Below are 16,715 nucleotides of genomic sequence, written 5' to 3' on the forward strand. Positions count from 1 at the left end.
GAATGGATTTCGGTAGGTGTCGAACATTCATTAAATAACTGCTACAAGACACGAGAAAAAAAACTCGTTTTTTTCGTAAATAAATAAATAAAATAAATTTTCGGGATAACTCGCTTTTTTTCTCGAGGCTAAGGTCACAATGAATTCCATTGAAAAGGTGATTTGTGGTTATTGTCTTCCAATAAATCACAAATGCCCTAACATCGATCTCAATTCGTCTACCGTTTCTTTTTTTTAAATCGGAGATGGGAACAGTTGGTTTTCGGAGAATTCGATGCAGTCACCTTCATTATCATCGGAAACTTGTGACTCCTAATGTGTCCAGCGGGTGGGGGCTAGCTTAAAGGTAGGTTCTTGAGGTTACCAGCCGAGTCTCATCCTCAATCTTACGTGTCTATGGTCTCTTCACGTTTCGGCTGAGCACGAAGAGTTGGGAGCGGCCAACTGCTGCCGCCGCCACCGCCGCGTGCTCCATCATCCAGCGGCTATGTCTCGAAGAATTTCCAGCGTTTCGCGATGTCCTTCGTTGTATTAGTTGCTGGCTTGAAATACGCCGCTTCTCCTCCAGTATCCCTTGAATATACGTCTCGGACGTCCTGAAGTCTGTTATTGCCGCTGTCCGAGATTTGCACTAATAACACAGTTATGTGTGTTAGGTATAGTTGTATGAGGACTAATAACATTTTGCAGTAGATGACAAATTCTTTTTTTTAGTAAGAAAAACAAAAGTCTTGTGTAGATAACCTTTAAAGGAAGTAATTATCGTTATCGCTAGTTAAACAAGTTTTTGCATCGTTTCTCGTTCCTTTTTTTTACGGGGAAATTACTGGGAAATTCATTGTGCTTTTATCGCTAGGATTTTTCGCAGAAAAGGCGCTCTACGTACTAATTCATTCAAACAATTGCCGTTTTTTTCTCTCAAAATGGATTTAATAAATCTACAGAGGACAAGGGTGTTTTAAGTACTCAGGGATTATTAGCGGGAAGTGAACTGACATCGCACAAATTTTTACAAAACTGGACACTTTTACAAGAGAAAAAGAAGAAACAAAACAGAATTAGATTCCTAAAAGACTTACTTAAAAAAAGGAAAAAGAAAAGAAAAGAAAAGAAGGAACAAAGCAGAATTGGAAGAAGATTAGGTCCCTAATAGACATGTGACGTAGACGGTAATCGAAAAATTACTACGGTAGAAATAAGATCTAGTAATGGTTTCTTGGAGAAAAGTAAAGGTTTCCTCTAATATGTAAAGAAATTTCTCTGTTTGTTTCTTTTTTTTTTTGGAATATGGCCGTTTTTTCAAAGAGTTGAAATATGAGTCTTTCTTTCGTAAAAAAAAAAGAAATTAAAAGGATTTTTCTGTGAATTAGTGGGTTTTTGGCTCTTTTCTTTTCTTCTTTTCTTCCTTCCTTTCTTTTCTTTTCGAAAATTTCTCCAATGATGTTCCACTTTACCATCAATATCGTTTATATAAGATTTGAAATAAACGTTTACTGTATGTTTATCTCAAATTATTGAACACATACGTAAATTTATTATTTTTTTAATAAAAAATTGAGAAGATGAAGAAGTTGAGAAGTAATCAAGTCGTGTATCAGAATTTCTTGCTCCTACTCGTTTAGTTGAACATACCCTGAGGCATTGATTTCAACAGACCTAATATTTGTATATAAAATAAATGTAGAAAAAAAAACTAAAATGTATATAAAATATTGTATATTGTATTGTATATAAAATATATAAATACGGTAAATAAGGCTAGGTAGAGGCAAATTTAAGTAGAAGGAGGCTGAGCACCACCGGTTCTGTGTGGATTACTGTAGCAGATAGCCAGTACGCAAAGCCATTAACAACGCGACGGGACGGGAACGTCGGCAGTTCTGTAGTGTGTTCGTGAATGCGCTCATGTATATAGTGCAATCGTGTGAGAAACGACCAGACCATGGAAAATCTGCCCGGAATTCCCCTCTGTGCATTCCTGATGCTTTTGCACAAATAAATGAAACTCTTTATTTTTCACACAAACAATGCCCTCAAGCGAATGAATTCTTTTCTTTTTTCAAATTGATTCTCTTATAATTTCATGGCATTTCCGTGATTTTTCTACTCATATTCTGCATAGAACTAAAATGTTAATTATATTCTAGTCGCGTTTAGTAAATATTTATTATATACTAGTTAGTTTTTCGAGTTAAACACTTGCACAAAAATTTTAACTCTCTCGAACACCTTGATAATGGTCTAACAGTTTTTTTCCTTAATGATCTTAATGTTTTTTTTTCTAGATGGTGTTAATGTTTTTTTTTTCCATAAATACTCTTCTTAAGGTTTTTATTGTAATAATGTGAACATTTTTTGTATTGTATAATATCTGTTTAATAGTAATAATAATACATATCTAGTATGTATATGTATAATAATATAATAATGTGAGCACTATTTTCCTAAATGGTCCTAATGTTTTTTCTAGATGGTGTTAACGTTTTTTTTTTCTAAATGTCCTTAATGCATTGTTTTTCTAGATAGTCTTAATGTTTTTTTTTCCTGAATGTTCTAGATGTTTTTTTTTTCGAAATGTCTTAATATCTTATAACCTTGTCAAAGAATTAGACTGTCAGCGAAAGGATTTTTCAGATGCAGTCTTGTATAATTCGAAAAAAAAATCCAACTACTCTAGGAAAATTCCATCTTACGGTCCTTATAGTTCCACACCTACCTTGAATTTCTAGGGTTATAATTTCTAAGTGCGCTCTATCTGTGGTCTCCTTATCATTTGGTCACATTTGGTTAGTTTTTTCCGTCTTTTCATTCTCAATTTTCTGGACTGTTTGTCGCGTTGAGGTAACTGTTGTAATGAATAAACATAATAGTAGTTGTGAGCGATTTTCAATCCGTTTCTCCTTTTTTTCCACGCTTCTCTATACGACTAAAGTCACACTGCGCCGAAAAAAATTGCATTGAAATTTTTTAAAATTAAAATCATTAATTCATTTATTGAGATATATATTCTCCTAGTTTCTATTCTGGCTCTATAATGAATTCACGTATGACGTCGATAACAGCGGATGGTGTAGAACTTCCAAGTAATGTTGATGCAGCTGTTAAAAGTCAATTTTTGACGAAAACTCTGAATATGATGAGGAATGAAATTCTATACTATTCTGGATTTCTTTGAATGATTTTTAGACCTCTCCATCTTCAAAACACTTCCTGGAGGAAATTGTATTCGGCGTAGAACTTAGATGTTTAACTCTAAATACGCAGCAGATTCAAATTTTATCCAATAAATTCTATTAAATAAGATGAATGGGAAAAATGAGAGTTTTTTCCCTCTTTCTCACGTAGATGTAAGCTTTTCATATAAGTAGATATATGAATGAAATGTTCAATGGGACTATAGTCATGATAATTTCTTTCCTAACAGTTATTGCCATAAAAATAACTATGTTAGAGCAATACGGCTGCAGTAAATATTAAGTAACACCTATATAGTCTATATATAGCATCTATTTAAAGAGAGAAGTGATTACCAGCTCCTATTCCGGATTTTTTAGAACTTTTTTCCGGAGGGGACAGTAGAAGAATTTGAGAATTGTATTCAGGTGTTGTTATTTAGGATCGCGTTTTTTTTCCTCTGTATTGATGTCTCTTTTCGGTTTCTTTTCCCCTTCTCCAAAGATTTCTTTATGGATGAATTTCTAAACGCTATGTGAAGGATGTTGCATGCAAAGTCTCAGAGCAGAAGTTTCGAGGCTACTCAAGCAATTTAAGCGGTTGTTTTTTTTTTCGTGTGCGAATTTCCCGTCGTCTCGTTTCTTCCATTTCGACTTTGCCAAGCAGCTCTGTGTTTGATATGCTGGGAAGCACTTCATTTCGAGGAGAAAAAAAAAGAAGAGCTGTTGTGACATGGCTTCGAATCTTTAAAAGTGGGCGGTACAAGGGCGACGAGGGAAACGAACTGAACATGTCGCTAGTCTGTCGGTCCTATTCGTTGCGGATTAGTTCTAGCACTAATTTATTGGAATTGTTTTTTTTTTGTATGTGCGAGAGTTAATGGTGTATATTTGATTCTTTTTGGCTAATTGCTATCGGATTATCTCTAAAGTATTACTTCTCAAATACTCTTTGATCAAGTTCGCGTTTTCTAAAAAGTCCTGCGAGGCTGAGTTATGCGCTTTCGAAAAAAATGCGTTGTCGAAACGAGCAGCATTTTTCTTTTAATTTTTCGAATTACAATAAGTGTATTATTGTTTAAGGACATCGTATACATAAAAAATGATAAGTGCAATTCCCCCTTTTTCATCCATGTATTATTTATTTATTCACTCAAATGTTAAACAGGAAATAGCAGCACATCATGAAATTGAAGATGTTGGGTTTTCTGTGGAATATAGAGTTTCGCTCAAATATTATGTGTATGAGCGCGGCCACGCTTAATTCTCACCAACCAGTCTCGAAAAATGGTGTGGGAAACGGCTCTATTTCCTACGAGGTACGTTAGAACGCACCGCCTCTGCACCCGCGCCGCGTCAGAGGGCGAGCTGTCGCCAATCAATGGGGTCTCCTCAACAACTTATTCGAGCAACACCAATGAATAGGCTGCCTAGTTAACCAAGGCGTGTACAAAGGTGACGCGTTCTAACGTAACTCGTAGGAGGTAAAGCCTTCAATTTCCCACGCCATTTCTCGGGACGATTAGAGGGAGTTGAGTGTGGCCACGCTCATAATCGTAATCAACAATCCGAATTGTCCGCTCAGAGTCCTTAACATCGTTAATTTCACGATATATACTCCCATTAATTCATCCGGTTATGTTGTCTACGTCGTTTTTTCTTTTATTTATTGAGTCTTTCTTTACTTACGAACCTCAATAGCCAGTCTCTGCTAACACATATGTGCCAAAATCATAGGTTAGGTGGAGAGACCGATTTGGGCCTACGCATAGGTGAGAACCACTTGCTGCAAGTCATATAGAAAGTGTCGTGGAGCTGCGTTTTCTCACGAAAATACCAACTCCTCGAGCATTTTTCTCCGTGCACTTTAAGAATATTCCATTCACTGAAACGAAAATACTACAAAGATTTTCCTTTCTTTCTTTTCGCTCGTTGAAACCTTTTTTGTTTACGTTTTGTTTCTAACAATTAATGTGTTATTTTCAGCATATCCGGTTCAGATTCTCATGAATTTCCTATTCGTAGCTTTTTTTCTAGTCGTCTTTTTTGTAGTCTGCTCACAGATTTGTACATTTAATCGTTTTTCATAACGATATTAGCATGAATAATTGGAATTTTTTGCTACTTATTCTCGATGGGTTTTGAAGAGAAAAAACGACCTAATCGTAGACGATTAGCCGGTGAATGAGACCTTAGAATTAGTCTCTTTTTTTGTTGTTGTCGAAATCGAACACTACGAAGAGATGGGATGCCGAAGATTTTCTGTCTAGTGATGTAATAGTTGGAGGATTTTTGGGATTTTTGGACGTTTTTCTATGTCTGGGCGAATTTCAACGAACAACGGACAGCTGGCCCAAAAAAGTTAGAATGTAGACGAGGGCGCATGTCTGGAACAGTCGATCCAACAAAAACTATGAAAGTTTCAAAATAATAAATAGTGCAATAAATAATAAATTACACAAAGATCTAACAAATATATTACATCATAGCTGAATATTCTGCCCTATCTTGGGCCTAAATGAATAGATCCAGTGTTTTGACTAAGAACATGTGTGCCCGTCATCTTTTGATTTCTGCTGATTTTGAATTCTTTATGTCTTCTGATGAACTGAGGAGAACTGATACAAACGTAATGTGGCATCCAGATTTCCCGGTTATTTTCACAGCAATTGCTCGATATTTTCGATAGGATATTTCGTGCTGCTCATCTATTTTACCGTCGCACTGGACAACTGTCACAAATCGATGGATGAGTGCTGTATGCATTGTTCATCGCATCATTCGGTCGTTTTTTTTTTGTTGTACAAAAAAAATTTGAATAATTGACTAGAAGAAACAAGCTGATTGTTCATGTTTCCTCAGCTCTCGGCTAAGGTTTATGGAGTTGAGCAGATTTTTCAGGACGTGTTTTTCGATTTTTCTATTCCTACGAACGACCAAGGCTCTTGTTACAGTTTTCGAATATTCGTAAAGTGTAAAATGTCCAGACGTTGATTGAAAAATCCGTGTACAGTTGCTAGTTGAAAAAAGCCGGAACTCCTGGTAGTCTACGTGCAAAAATGTGGTTTCAGCTGAGATATCATGAAAGCATTGAGCGATTGGTGCTATTTTTCTGGTTCTGGATTCAAAGTTACCTACACTTAGACCCTTAGTATAGCTCTTTTTCCCATCATTTTCCTGGTCATTGTAGCTATTTTCTAGATTCTTTCAATCTTGTATGCGAATATTTGTGTACCATTGCCTGGCCGACGACAAATATTAAATGTAGCTAGATTTTTGATCGATTTTGTTGAGTTACGATCATTTTATGAGGTTGAGAGAAATATGTTTTCGGCAGCAGACAGTGGCTTGCTTACTCATTGAGTTACGCGTTATCGCTAGCGCTGGGACGAGTTTTGTGAGTTTTCTTAGTTTTCTAGCCAAGTTCGGAGCGGTTAGTATGTCCTAGATGCCAGGTCGGTGCATCTGTGGATAACTTAAAGGCATCACCTCACGAATGTGGAGTGGTACGAGTTTCAGGTGGGTTATGCCTTTACGGGGTCGTAGATTATGGGGAAGAGGATGATTCCATCCATTTCTTCCTAATTGCCGTAAAAAGCGTAAAAAGCGGGATGCGGCGCGTGCACAAGGCTGACGTGCTCCAATACAACTTTTCGTAGACAACAGCGCCCCGAAACGCTCGAAGCCGCATCTTCTGGTCCGTTTTTTACGGGAATTAGGAAGAAATGGACGGAATCACCCTCTTTCCGACAGTCTACGGCCCTATATAGACATCACCCACCTGAAATCCGTACCACCTCAGATTCGTGAGGTGATGCCTTTAAAATTTGGCTAGCATCCAGTAAGGTTTTGAGTTGCACAGATTTGACACAGCGAAGGGCTCTAGGTACGTATATGGAGCACGTATCGATATCCTATGCATCTTCGTGAGGTCCCACGAGGATTGGCACGTAGTCTATGCGCTGTGCATCATCAAATGACGTGTAAAGCAGAAAGCAACCGCGAACGTGAACAAAGCGAAGAAACAGCTTTGAATATGGTGGAAATTGTAGTTATTAGGAGAATATAGAAAAAAATTAGATGTTTACTCAACCTGAAGTTTTGCTTCCTAATATTATTTCACTTCTTTATACCTTTTTTATTTGATTTATCTACAATCAGATGGGGAATAAAGTAGTTTATTTTTACTTCACATGACGAATTAATCGTGTTGATGAGGGATTATGAGAGGTAAACAGCTTTTCTTTTGGAATGATTTCATGTTACTATAAAAAGAGAAATTACTCTGATTACTCAAATATCTTTGCTAAGTAGTGCTAAAATACGAATAAGATTGTGCAAGTTTGTACATATTGAGATTAGGAGGGAACAAAAATATTTCCGTGTTATCTGCGTCGAGGATGGACCTTTTTTTTGAATGATTGCGATAAATTTCAAAAAAAAAATATAAATGACATTTTTCTGGCAAATTACTATTACCTTGCTTTTTCTGGACCACTTTTTGTGTTTCAGAATGGAATGAGTAAAAGCTTCTGACCTTGGCAGCGCTTAGCGAAAACACGAAAAAGATTAGCAAATATTTACTGGAATATTTCACTTCTTTATCCTTTTTTAATTTGATTTATCTACAATCAGACGGGAATAAAGTAGTTTATTTTTACTTCACGCGACGAATTAAGCGTGATCACGAGGGTTATGAGAGGTAAACAGCTTTTCTTTTGGAATGACTTCATGTTACTGTAAAAAGAAAAATCGTGATAACTCAAATATTTTGGACAATTTTTCTAAAAAATAGTTTTCCTGGCAAATTACTTTTACCTTGCTTTTTCTGGATCACTCTTTTTGTTTCAGAATGGAATGAATAAAAGCTTCTGAACTTAGCAGAGTTTAGCGAAAACAAGAAAAAGATTAGCAAATATTTACTGGAATCGAGCAATGATATCTTTCAATAGAACTGTTTTTCCTACTACTTAAGACTTGAGTGGAGCACTTTATGACGAATTACTTGAAAAAGACACTCTAAAAAAACGATCCGTTGGAGAACAAACAAAGATGGGAGAGATGAATTAAGAGCACACGTGCTCTTGATCCTTTAAACCTTTCTTTTTCCACCTCGATCCAACCTGTATCGAGCGTTAAATAAGGATTAGAAAAAGAAATTGTTCAGGAAAATTCTTGAGTTTCGATGGATACATACCTCATCAACTTTATTTGCTCGGTTAACCTCCATCCAGTTGGTAGTTATTTCTTTGTGCTGCTCACAAGAGGAATTTCTGAGCAGTTCTATGAAGTTTAGCTAGAAATTAGGAAAAAAACAGTTTTTCTCGAAAACCAAACGGATCGAACCAAGCTGCCAAGTTTTTTTTTTGCTTAGATATTGAAAAGAAAAATTATTAGAAACATAAGGAAAGAAAATAGTAGTTCTTACAATACATATTTTATGCTACAAAGGTTTTCTTCGTGAGATCCAAGCTATTTTATGGTAGCTATGTATGGCTGTTGATCCACTGTTCCTTTCTTTGAGATGGGCTTCATTTTCGGACTCAGGGGGGATGGACTCAGTCCTGAATCTGATGTACCTCATCAGCCACAATGACTGGTATATAGGAAACTTATTTTTGCAGATTAAGGATGCTGGATCGGTATTTGTTTTTGGCATTGGGAGGAAGTTCATGGATGAGGATTATCTGTGAGATTTTGTGAAAGAAACATCCTTTTGTGGGAACATAGCCACTCGTGACTGAGATTGAAATATTTTATTCCAAGAATATTATATCTATTACATTATATCCGCCCTCTTGTCCAGAAATATTACGCTCAAGGAACTCTCTTTGAGAGGCGCATGTTGCGCATAATCTTAGCGCGTTAATCCACCGAGTTGTGAGAAAATCACGTGCACACGTCGGTGCTATCTCAATAAAGTTCAAAATTTAGTAAATCACCTAAACGATACAAGAAATTTGTGCTCATTGGTCCTCATCGTCATTCAAGGATCAACCAATTGAACTGGGCCGTATGCGAGTGGTTTACGTTAAACGCCGAGCATTTCCTGCACTCATGTCGCCGGGTGCGCGACTAATTCGAACGAATCGACCGTGATACCTCGGAGAAAGTTCACTGAGCATTCACAACGAGCGCAATTCTTGAGCGTTTGCATGTAATCCACAAAAATTGCACTCACATTCTTTATGATGATGTCATTCCATCGGGAATAGTCTGTTTTTTTTTGTTATTAAGTAAGTTTGTCATCGCTCCTTGTTTTCTAGGAGTTCAACAATGGAGTACTCGTCTCTCGACCGCCTACGCGGTTCACATAGAACACAACAATTTTTTCTCGGATGTTTTTCGCTTCTTGCCCGCGAAAGAAGAAATACTCACCAGAAAACCTGACGATAATACGTGGAAATTGGCTTGTTTGTAGAAACTTTGCGATAGTCGGAGCCGGTGCTTCGACCCTCTTCATTTTTGGACATTTTTCGACGAAAGGACCCCTCCACTTTTGGACGGTTCGCGAAGGGATCCTCATCACTTGAGCTGCACCCCATGAGTTAGACCCCCTTCACCTGAGGAGGCTCCTCCCTTTAGCAGCTATGGGTTTGTTGCGTTTCGTCTGGAAATATCAATTTTTTCTCGCTACTCAGTACTTTAGTTTTTTTTTTCAACGTGAAAGATGTCTAATACAGTAAGAAATTCGGTAACACTCACTGAAAACAGTAGGATTTCCAAACTCGTTATCAACAACGCCAGCTTACTTCACTTAATTGATAAATTACTAACACTTAATCGATATTATCGCCTAAAGTGGGCATCTTCTCCTAGGTGTGTCGCCCTTGAATATAGCTTCGCCCATCCTTTTTGACCTACAACAATAATTCGCAGAGAGTCCATAAAGTAAAGCCGCAGTTTGATCCATATCCTACGTGACGTGACGTCTAGTCAGAACAGATCCCGATGTCCTCAGATATCGACAATATCCGGATAGTTCAGCGTGAGAAAAAGGCGAATAGTGGTTGCGCAGGATCTCATGCTCCCTGTAGACTTTTGACCCATTTGGATTGTACTCTGCTGGGTAAGCTGGACGACGATATCTTCTTGGGATATCTGAGCGCCATGTTACTATGCGAGTTATGTGGCTCATAGGTGCCCAGAGGGTGATATGAGACGTCTGACTGTGATTACTGTAAGAAGAGGCACCTCGAACACGCGGACTCGCACATACATAGCTTCCATCAAGGATACGTTTTGTCCAATCACAGAACGACCTGGCACACAATTTTTTGAACGATGATTTCCCGTTCGATTATGTTGTGTAGAAACGAAATCAATTGATTATCTATGATATATTTATGATTACCAATTGATAGGTTATCAATTCAAGCATATTAACTATCAATTAATACAAGATCCTGAAATGAATTTTGTACAGAAGAAATTAGAATTATCAGGAAAGATGGTGTGAGTGGGTAAATTAGAAGTTAGCTTTTGAAAATTTAAGAAATATAGGCTTTCATATCACCTTTTGCGATTGATTAATTTGATCTACTTGAAAAATCTCATCTGGTTTCCTATATTTCAAGCGGAGCAAAGACAGTTACAGTAAAATCGATAAATCTTCGATACAGGATGAAAACGACGCGGATTTGAATCTCTTCCCTCTTCTGTCGATGAACTACCGATCCTAAATACTGTAGGTTTTTTCTCAAAACTCAACGAAATCTTTCCTTACACGGATCTGAGCTGTAGTTGAGCTACGGGACCCAATCTTCCTGAACACATTTTGCTCAATGATTTTTGATAGCGTATTGTATTGTTGTTATATTCTGATCCTTATGACGCCAAAAATTCTGAATCTTTGGGAAGAAGTGACGAATGCATAAAAGTGCCTCTTCATAAAAGCATGTAGACGTGCTTTTCATGCTTGCGTCTAGAATCCCTCAAGAGAGTTCGGTTTTCTTAGCGATGATCGACATATGTCATGTCATGAGTTTTTGGGATGAGCTATGTGGTATGGAAGTGCGACCGCTTTGCTGCTCGACTTGCTTGCAAGGCTATCATGGTGTATAGCAGTTGTTGCGAACTTTTTTTTTAAGGTCCGATAAGAATATAAGCTTTTTTTGCGAATATATTCTAAAATTCCTGTTTTTGAGAGTTTTTAAATATTGTCAACTGTGTGCTTCTGCTTTAATTGCAAATTGATTCGCCCATAAGAAATTTCCCTTCAGTTTTGGGAGAATTTTCATATGCTAGAAAGTTAATGTTTAAAATAAAAGAAAATAACTCTGTGCAAAGCTCCAAGTCCTCTCTTCTTGAAACCTCGGCATTTGATAGTGTATTTATGTTTTTTTTTTGTTATGCCAACGAGGTTTAGGTGAAACTTCTTTATTGGCCTGACGTTTCGACAAACTCGTCTTTTTCAAAGACCTGAAAATGGTTCGAGGTCTCTGATACCATGCATATCCCACCAAACTCCTCCTCTCTCCTCGCCAACCCCCGATATTGTTCCAAGTACACCACGCAAGACCTTCAAAGGAAAACAACTGACCAGTTTCACCGACTGGCGGGGTAGTTTCACCGACTAGCGGGGTCTGTGCAAAGCATTATGTGCTGTTTTTTTCTGGACTTGAAGCTCAGAATTCATGTGACGTACCTTTTAGTTTCTTTTATTGTTTTTGTACTTTTTGTACTAAAGCGAATATTTCAGAGAAGCAGAATCAGAAATTACTCTTTGGATTACGGTAGGAAATGGAAAAAAATAATTTCTCTGGAAAATGCCATTCAAAATAAGAAATTGGATCACCGTAATGAGGAATTTCTTTTTTAAGGTTCACAAAAACATCAGTAAGAGTTTATTAAAGTTTTTGAAAGCTCAAAGTGCAGATAATTTTGGAAAGCGCTTATTGGTCTTGTTGTGTCTTATCAGTTTCACGCAAATATACACAAGCTCTTCAAAAGCAAATACTACTTCATGTTCCTTGCATGTTCGAGAGCACAAGCGTTGATCTCCTTGGTCAGCTGCACTGGGACAGACATGGCAAGAATTGAGTCCATGGTGGCCATAGTGTTTTCTTCAACTGCATGTACTCTGTTCGACAACTTCCTTGCTGAAATGAAGTAAGCCACAACAAGTCCGAGGAAAAGCGGTATGCTGACGACGTTGATTATTAGAACTGGTATGAGAACCATGCGGGAGACTGTTTAGAGTAGTACACCATGAAGCAATCAAGCAACCATTGCTTGATGGTGTACTACTCCAATCAGTAAGAGTGTTTGCGACCCCGTGTTTGTTGAAATCATCACCGGAAAGTGCAATATGATACTGATAAGTAGAAAAGCACGTGTATGTGTACAATTGAACGTAAGCCGGCAGCTCTCGATAGCGCTCAGGAAAAAAAAACACCCGAAACGATGAAGAATGGATGATATCTTTAGTAACAACAAATGCTCACGAAACCGCATTTTTTTTCTGTATTTGCGGACTTGAAGAGGTAAGTAGTATGTACGTATACTCGCCGCTTTAGTGTAATGCTTCGATCTTGCACTCTAACGTTTCTCATTTACTTGAACTTTGTCTTCGATGTTAAAAATTTCTTCTATGGTTTGTCTGGTGCTGGTCGGAACTCCCGGCGGATACTGACAAATCCTGGAGATCTCCCAAAAAATGCTATGTCTAGCTTTAGTGTAATAAGGTGGTTAGACGGTGCTTGTGGTTAGACGATATGTTTTGAACCATCTATGAAGGATTCCTCATTGATTTTACATTTTTCTTAATTTTTGGGGGAAATTTAAATTATTTCTTCATGTAGAGCTGTAGATATAAATAAACTGGCCAATATTAAGCGTTCTGGATTCGGGGAGTAGATGTCATAAGAGGAATCCTCACTTTCTGAAGTAGGAGAACGATCGTGTCTGAAGAGTTTCCCACCACAATTCTAAAAGGACTGAGTCAGGTTTCACTACAATAATTTATTTGCTTTTTTATTTTTATGTCCTTTTTATTTGCCTTTTTTTTGCAAAATGTTCTGAGTCAGAGAAGTGTGGTTTCTTTTTTTCCTTTTTTTGGTGCCCCATTGGGGTATGTGAATAAATAGGAATAATTAAAATAGGGTTGAGAGGGTGTGGAACTTTTTTCTGTGGAAGAAATGTCCGTAAATGATCCGTATTGTGAAGTTATCTGTGTCCTGGACAAGGCTAAAATACTCCTTGGGTGAGATTTTCGGATGTGAAAGACGTACACAGCAGGCGTGTGTGCGTGTGTGTGTGCGACAGCGATCTTTGAATCTTCCCCATTGTGTTGTTGTGTGACTGACAGATTTCCACCATCAAATACTTTGCAATGCATGTGTTTATGTAGATTTTCTTCCTTAATCTACGCACATGCTTGTTATACGTCGGTTCTAGGCTTGCTCGCTTTTCCAGAAAGACACTTGTTTTTTTTTTCTCTCAATAAAAGTTAAGGTGGTCTCTTCATGCAGAGCTGAATGTTCCTTGCTGAACTTCTAACTATTCTGAGTTCCTTCCTGGATTTTTATGACGTGAATACAAACAAAGTTTTTTTTTCGATTGCGGAAAGTTCTATATTTAACGTTCTCTATTTATCTTCCTTCACCCATAGAAGCACTAACTTAGACATACAGTATCCTGTGAGACTAAAAATAAGCAACTTTTTGCTGAAGTTCTTGGAAGAAAGTAGGACGATGAAGAGGTTGAAATGAATGAAATCCAAATTTTGTATACGTTAAAATAGAGTAGAGATTAGAATTCTATGAATGTTATTGGAAAAGAGCTAAAAATACATGTTTGCCTTAAAGCTTTTTATGTTTACATTCAAGCGTCAAGTGTTTAGTTTCCCGTCAATGTCTATCAAATAGTGATTTAATCGTTTCAAAAACCCGCCATCAAATGTATCGTTTAAAAGTTTCGATGCAGATGTGCGGAATTACCGTAATTTATGTCCGAAGCAATACGGAAGTTTTTCACTTTATGTAGATGCTTAGTGACAAATACATGTACGACATTCTAAATGCAGTTAATTCTCATCTCGAAGCTAAAAGTGAATTTATGCCTTGGGAATTTTTGTTTTTCGAAGAAAAATAATGTTATTTCTTGACGTTCGCATATATGTATGTATGTATGTAAGTAATGTATGCTTCGTTTCTGATACTGTAACTTATGACTTGTTAAAGTAAGCGACTAGCGATACATGCTTCGTTTTGAGCAGTTTTGGTTTCCATATACATACTGCTAGGAATTATTTTTTTTTTTCAGCTTTACTTTCACTCGCTCATGCTTGAATATGAAACATGAATGAATATTATATATCTCAATTTATCAAGAAGAGTTGAATATGGATTGTCATTTTTTTTTGGTTGGTTGCACGAATGAAAGAATCCTGCTCTCATTTTCAATATGATGCCATTTCGCAGGGGAACTTTCTTTGAATGTCTCGTTCATGAGAATTTTTCTCGGGGATTCCATAATTCAGTTATTTATTTAGTTGTTTATTTTACACGTTTGTTTAGATGGAAATAAGGACAAAAGGCAAAAAATAAATAAAACAAACCTGTAAGTGTCATGTCAAAAAGAAAAAAAAAACGTGAGTCAAATTTTGTGAGTCTTGAGGATGATGACATTTCTGTTTTCTAACAAAAAAAAAAGACGATTAGAATTCACTAGAGCAATTTGTAGAAGTAATTTTTTTAAAGATTTTATTCGGAGCTATTTTTGTTCACTGAATAACGTTTAGAATTACTAAAATGATCTATAATGTTTACACAATTTATTTTAAAGAAAATAAACTTTATAATAATTTGAGAATAGAATAGATAAGAAAATAAACTTAACAATAATAAACTTTATAATAATCTGAGAATAGAATAGATAAGAAAATAAGCTTAATAATAATAAACTTTATAATAATTAATGTTTATATAATAATATATATTAATAACTTTACAGTCTTATTTATTTTACAACTTTACAATTTCACAATTTACGTCAAATACTAGTTAGGTACTAGTGAACCTATTGAAAAGTGTTCGTCGATATGAGATACGTCACATGGCGTTCGTGGCTGAAGAAGAGGTCTATGTATGTAACATTCGTTCAAAATATGTTGTTTTGATAGTTAGTCTTGCCGAATCCGAGTCCGCGCCAGTCGTACGTAGTGATCGTTTCGTTCATTTTCGAGCGTAATCGTAAGATTGCTTTTGATGGTTTCGAGTGAACCGATGAGCGCTGAGCACAGATCAACAACGTTTTTTGGCAATGATGTTGACCACCATCGGCACCACTCTTATGTGATCAACTTCGCCGAAGTATTTTCTGCGCTATGCGCTTGTTTCCTTCTCGTGATTTGAAAAAAAAAAGAATCCATGGGTAAATACGTACCTCTTCAAACATTATTTCCATAATTATTTTTGTTTTTGTCGTGAAGTCTCCGATTTCCTTGCTTAGTCTTTTTTTGTAAATAAGTTTCCAATAAGTATAGATTATTGTTTCAAAGAACATCTACTTGACGAACGTGAAACAAAAACGTACATAATATGAAAATAATAACATAACATAACATGAAAACATAAAATGAACGAATCTGAGGTGGTACGCATTTCAGGTGGAGTATTCGTATACGGGATCGTGGCTTAAGAGGAGGGTGGTGATTTCGTCCATTTCTTCCTAACTGCCGTAGAAACCGGCCCGAAAGATACGGCTTTGGGCGTTCGGGCGTGCCATTTTCTACAAGGAGTTCGATTGGAGCGCGCCAGCCCTGTGCACGCGCTTCGGGCGTTCCGGCGCGCCATTTTCTACAAGGAGTTCGATTGGAGTGCTCCAGCCTTGTGCACGCGGGCCGTTTTCAACGGGAATTAGGAAGAAATGGACAGAATCACCCACTTCTCCATAATCTACTATGCCGTATACGAATACTCCACCTGAAACCTGTACCACCTCAGATTGGTGTTTTTTTCTTTTTAGAGACAGAAAAATTTAGATAAATTCTCGAGTAATGAGATGTGTAACATGTTTTTGAAAGTTACTTTGAGGCCTTTTCCCTCTCTAGTGATTGATGAAATTGTTATCTTGTTTTTTCGTACTGTGATTTTGTAGTCATTCCTCACAAACCATATGAGAAAGTGTCGTGGCGTTCCTAAATCGGTCAAAAGAGCACCCTCAAACCCTATAAACAGCTCCTTGCTGTCGAATTTATGGGAGAGTAGGTAGAAGTGGCAGCCAGCTTTTACTAGGCAAGGTTTTTTTTTTGGAGGCACTAATGATTTTATAGAAATCAGTTAAAGCTTTAGAAATGGTTGGTTCGGCGGAGGATATGAAATGTGTTATGACAGATGTAATTTTTATGGTGACATGTTAAAAAATGAAAATTATTGCACATTTTGAATAGGTGGAGTTGAAAGACCGCATTTATATATGCATGAAAATGCCCGATAGGTGTGTCGTTAACGAAAACAAGAAAGGATAGGCCTCCCTAGAATTAAAGCTAAACTTTGTAGAGCAAAATTGGCGCTTTTTGCTCTTCTCTGTACCGGGTTC

The 16,715-nt window shown here is 37.0% G+C and overlaps 2 protein-coding genes across 2 annotated transcripts in view; one reads left to right on the forward strand and one right to left on the reverse strand.

Annotated features, from left to right (window-relative positions):
* RB195_003596 (uncharacterized protein) overlaps window positions 1–16,715 on the forward strand; it is a gene marked incomplete at both ends in the record, with an annotated part of 90,295 nt that overhangs the window by 58,840 nt on the left and 14,740 nt on the right. The gene's annotated exons all lie outside the window — the stretch shown is intronic.
* RB195_003597 (uncharacterized protein) lies at window positions 12,132–12,356 on the reverse strand (the record flags this gene model as incomplete). Its single annotated transcript, XM_064201316.1, has 1 exon — window positions 12,132–12,356. One exon carries the CDS (start codon window positions 12,354–12,356, stop codon window positions 12,132–12,134), a length of 225 nt encoding a protein of 74 aa, XP_064057197.1.

This window comes from Necator americanus, chromosome IV (assembly GCF_031761385.1).
Source record: "Necator americanus strain Aroian chromosome IV, whole genome shotgun sequence".
Taxonomy (NCBI): Eukaryota; Metazoa; Nematoda; class Chromadorea; order Rhabditida; family Ancylostomatidae; genus Necator; species Necator americanus.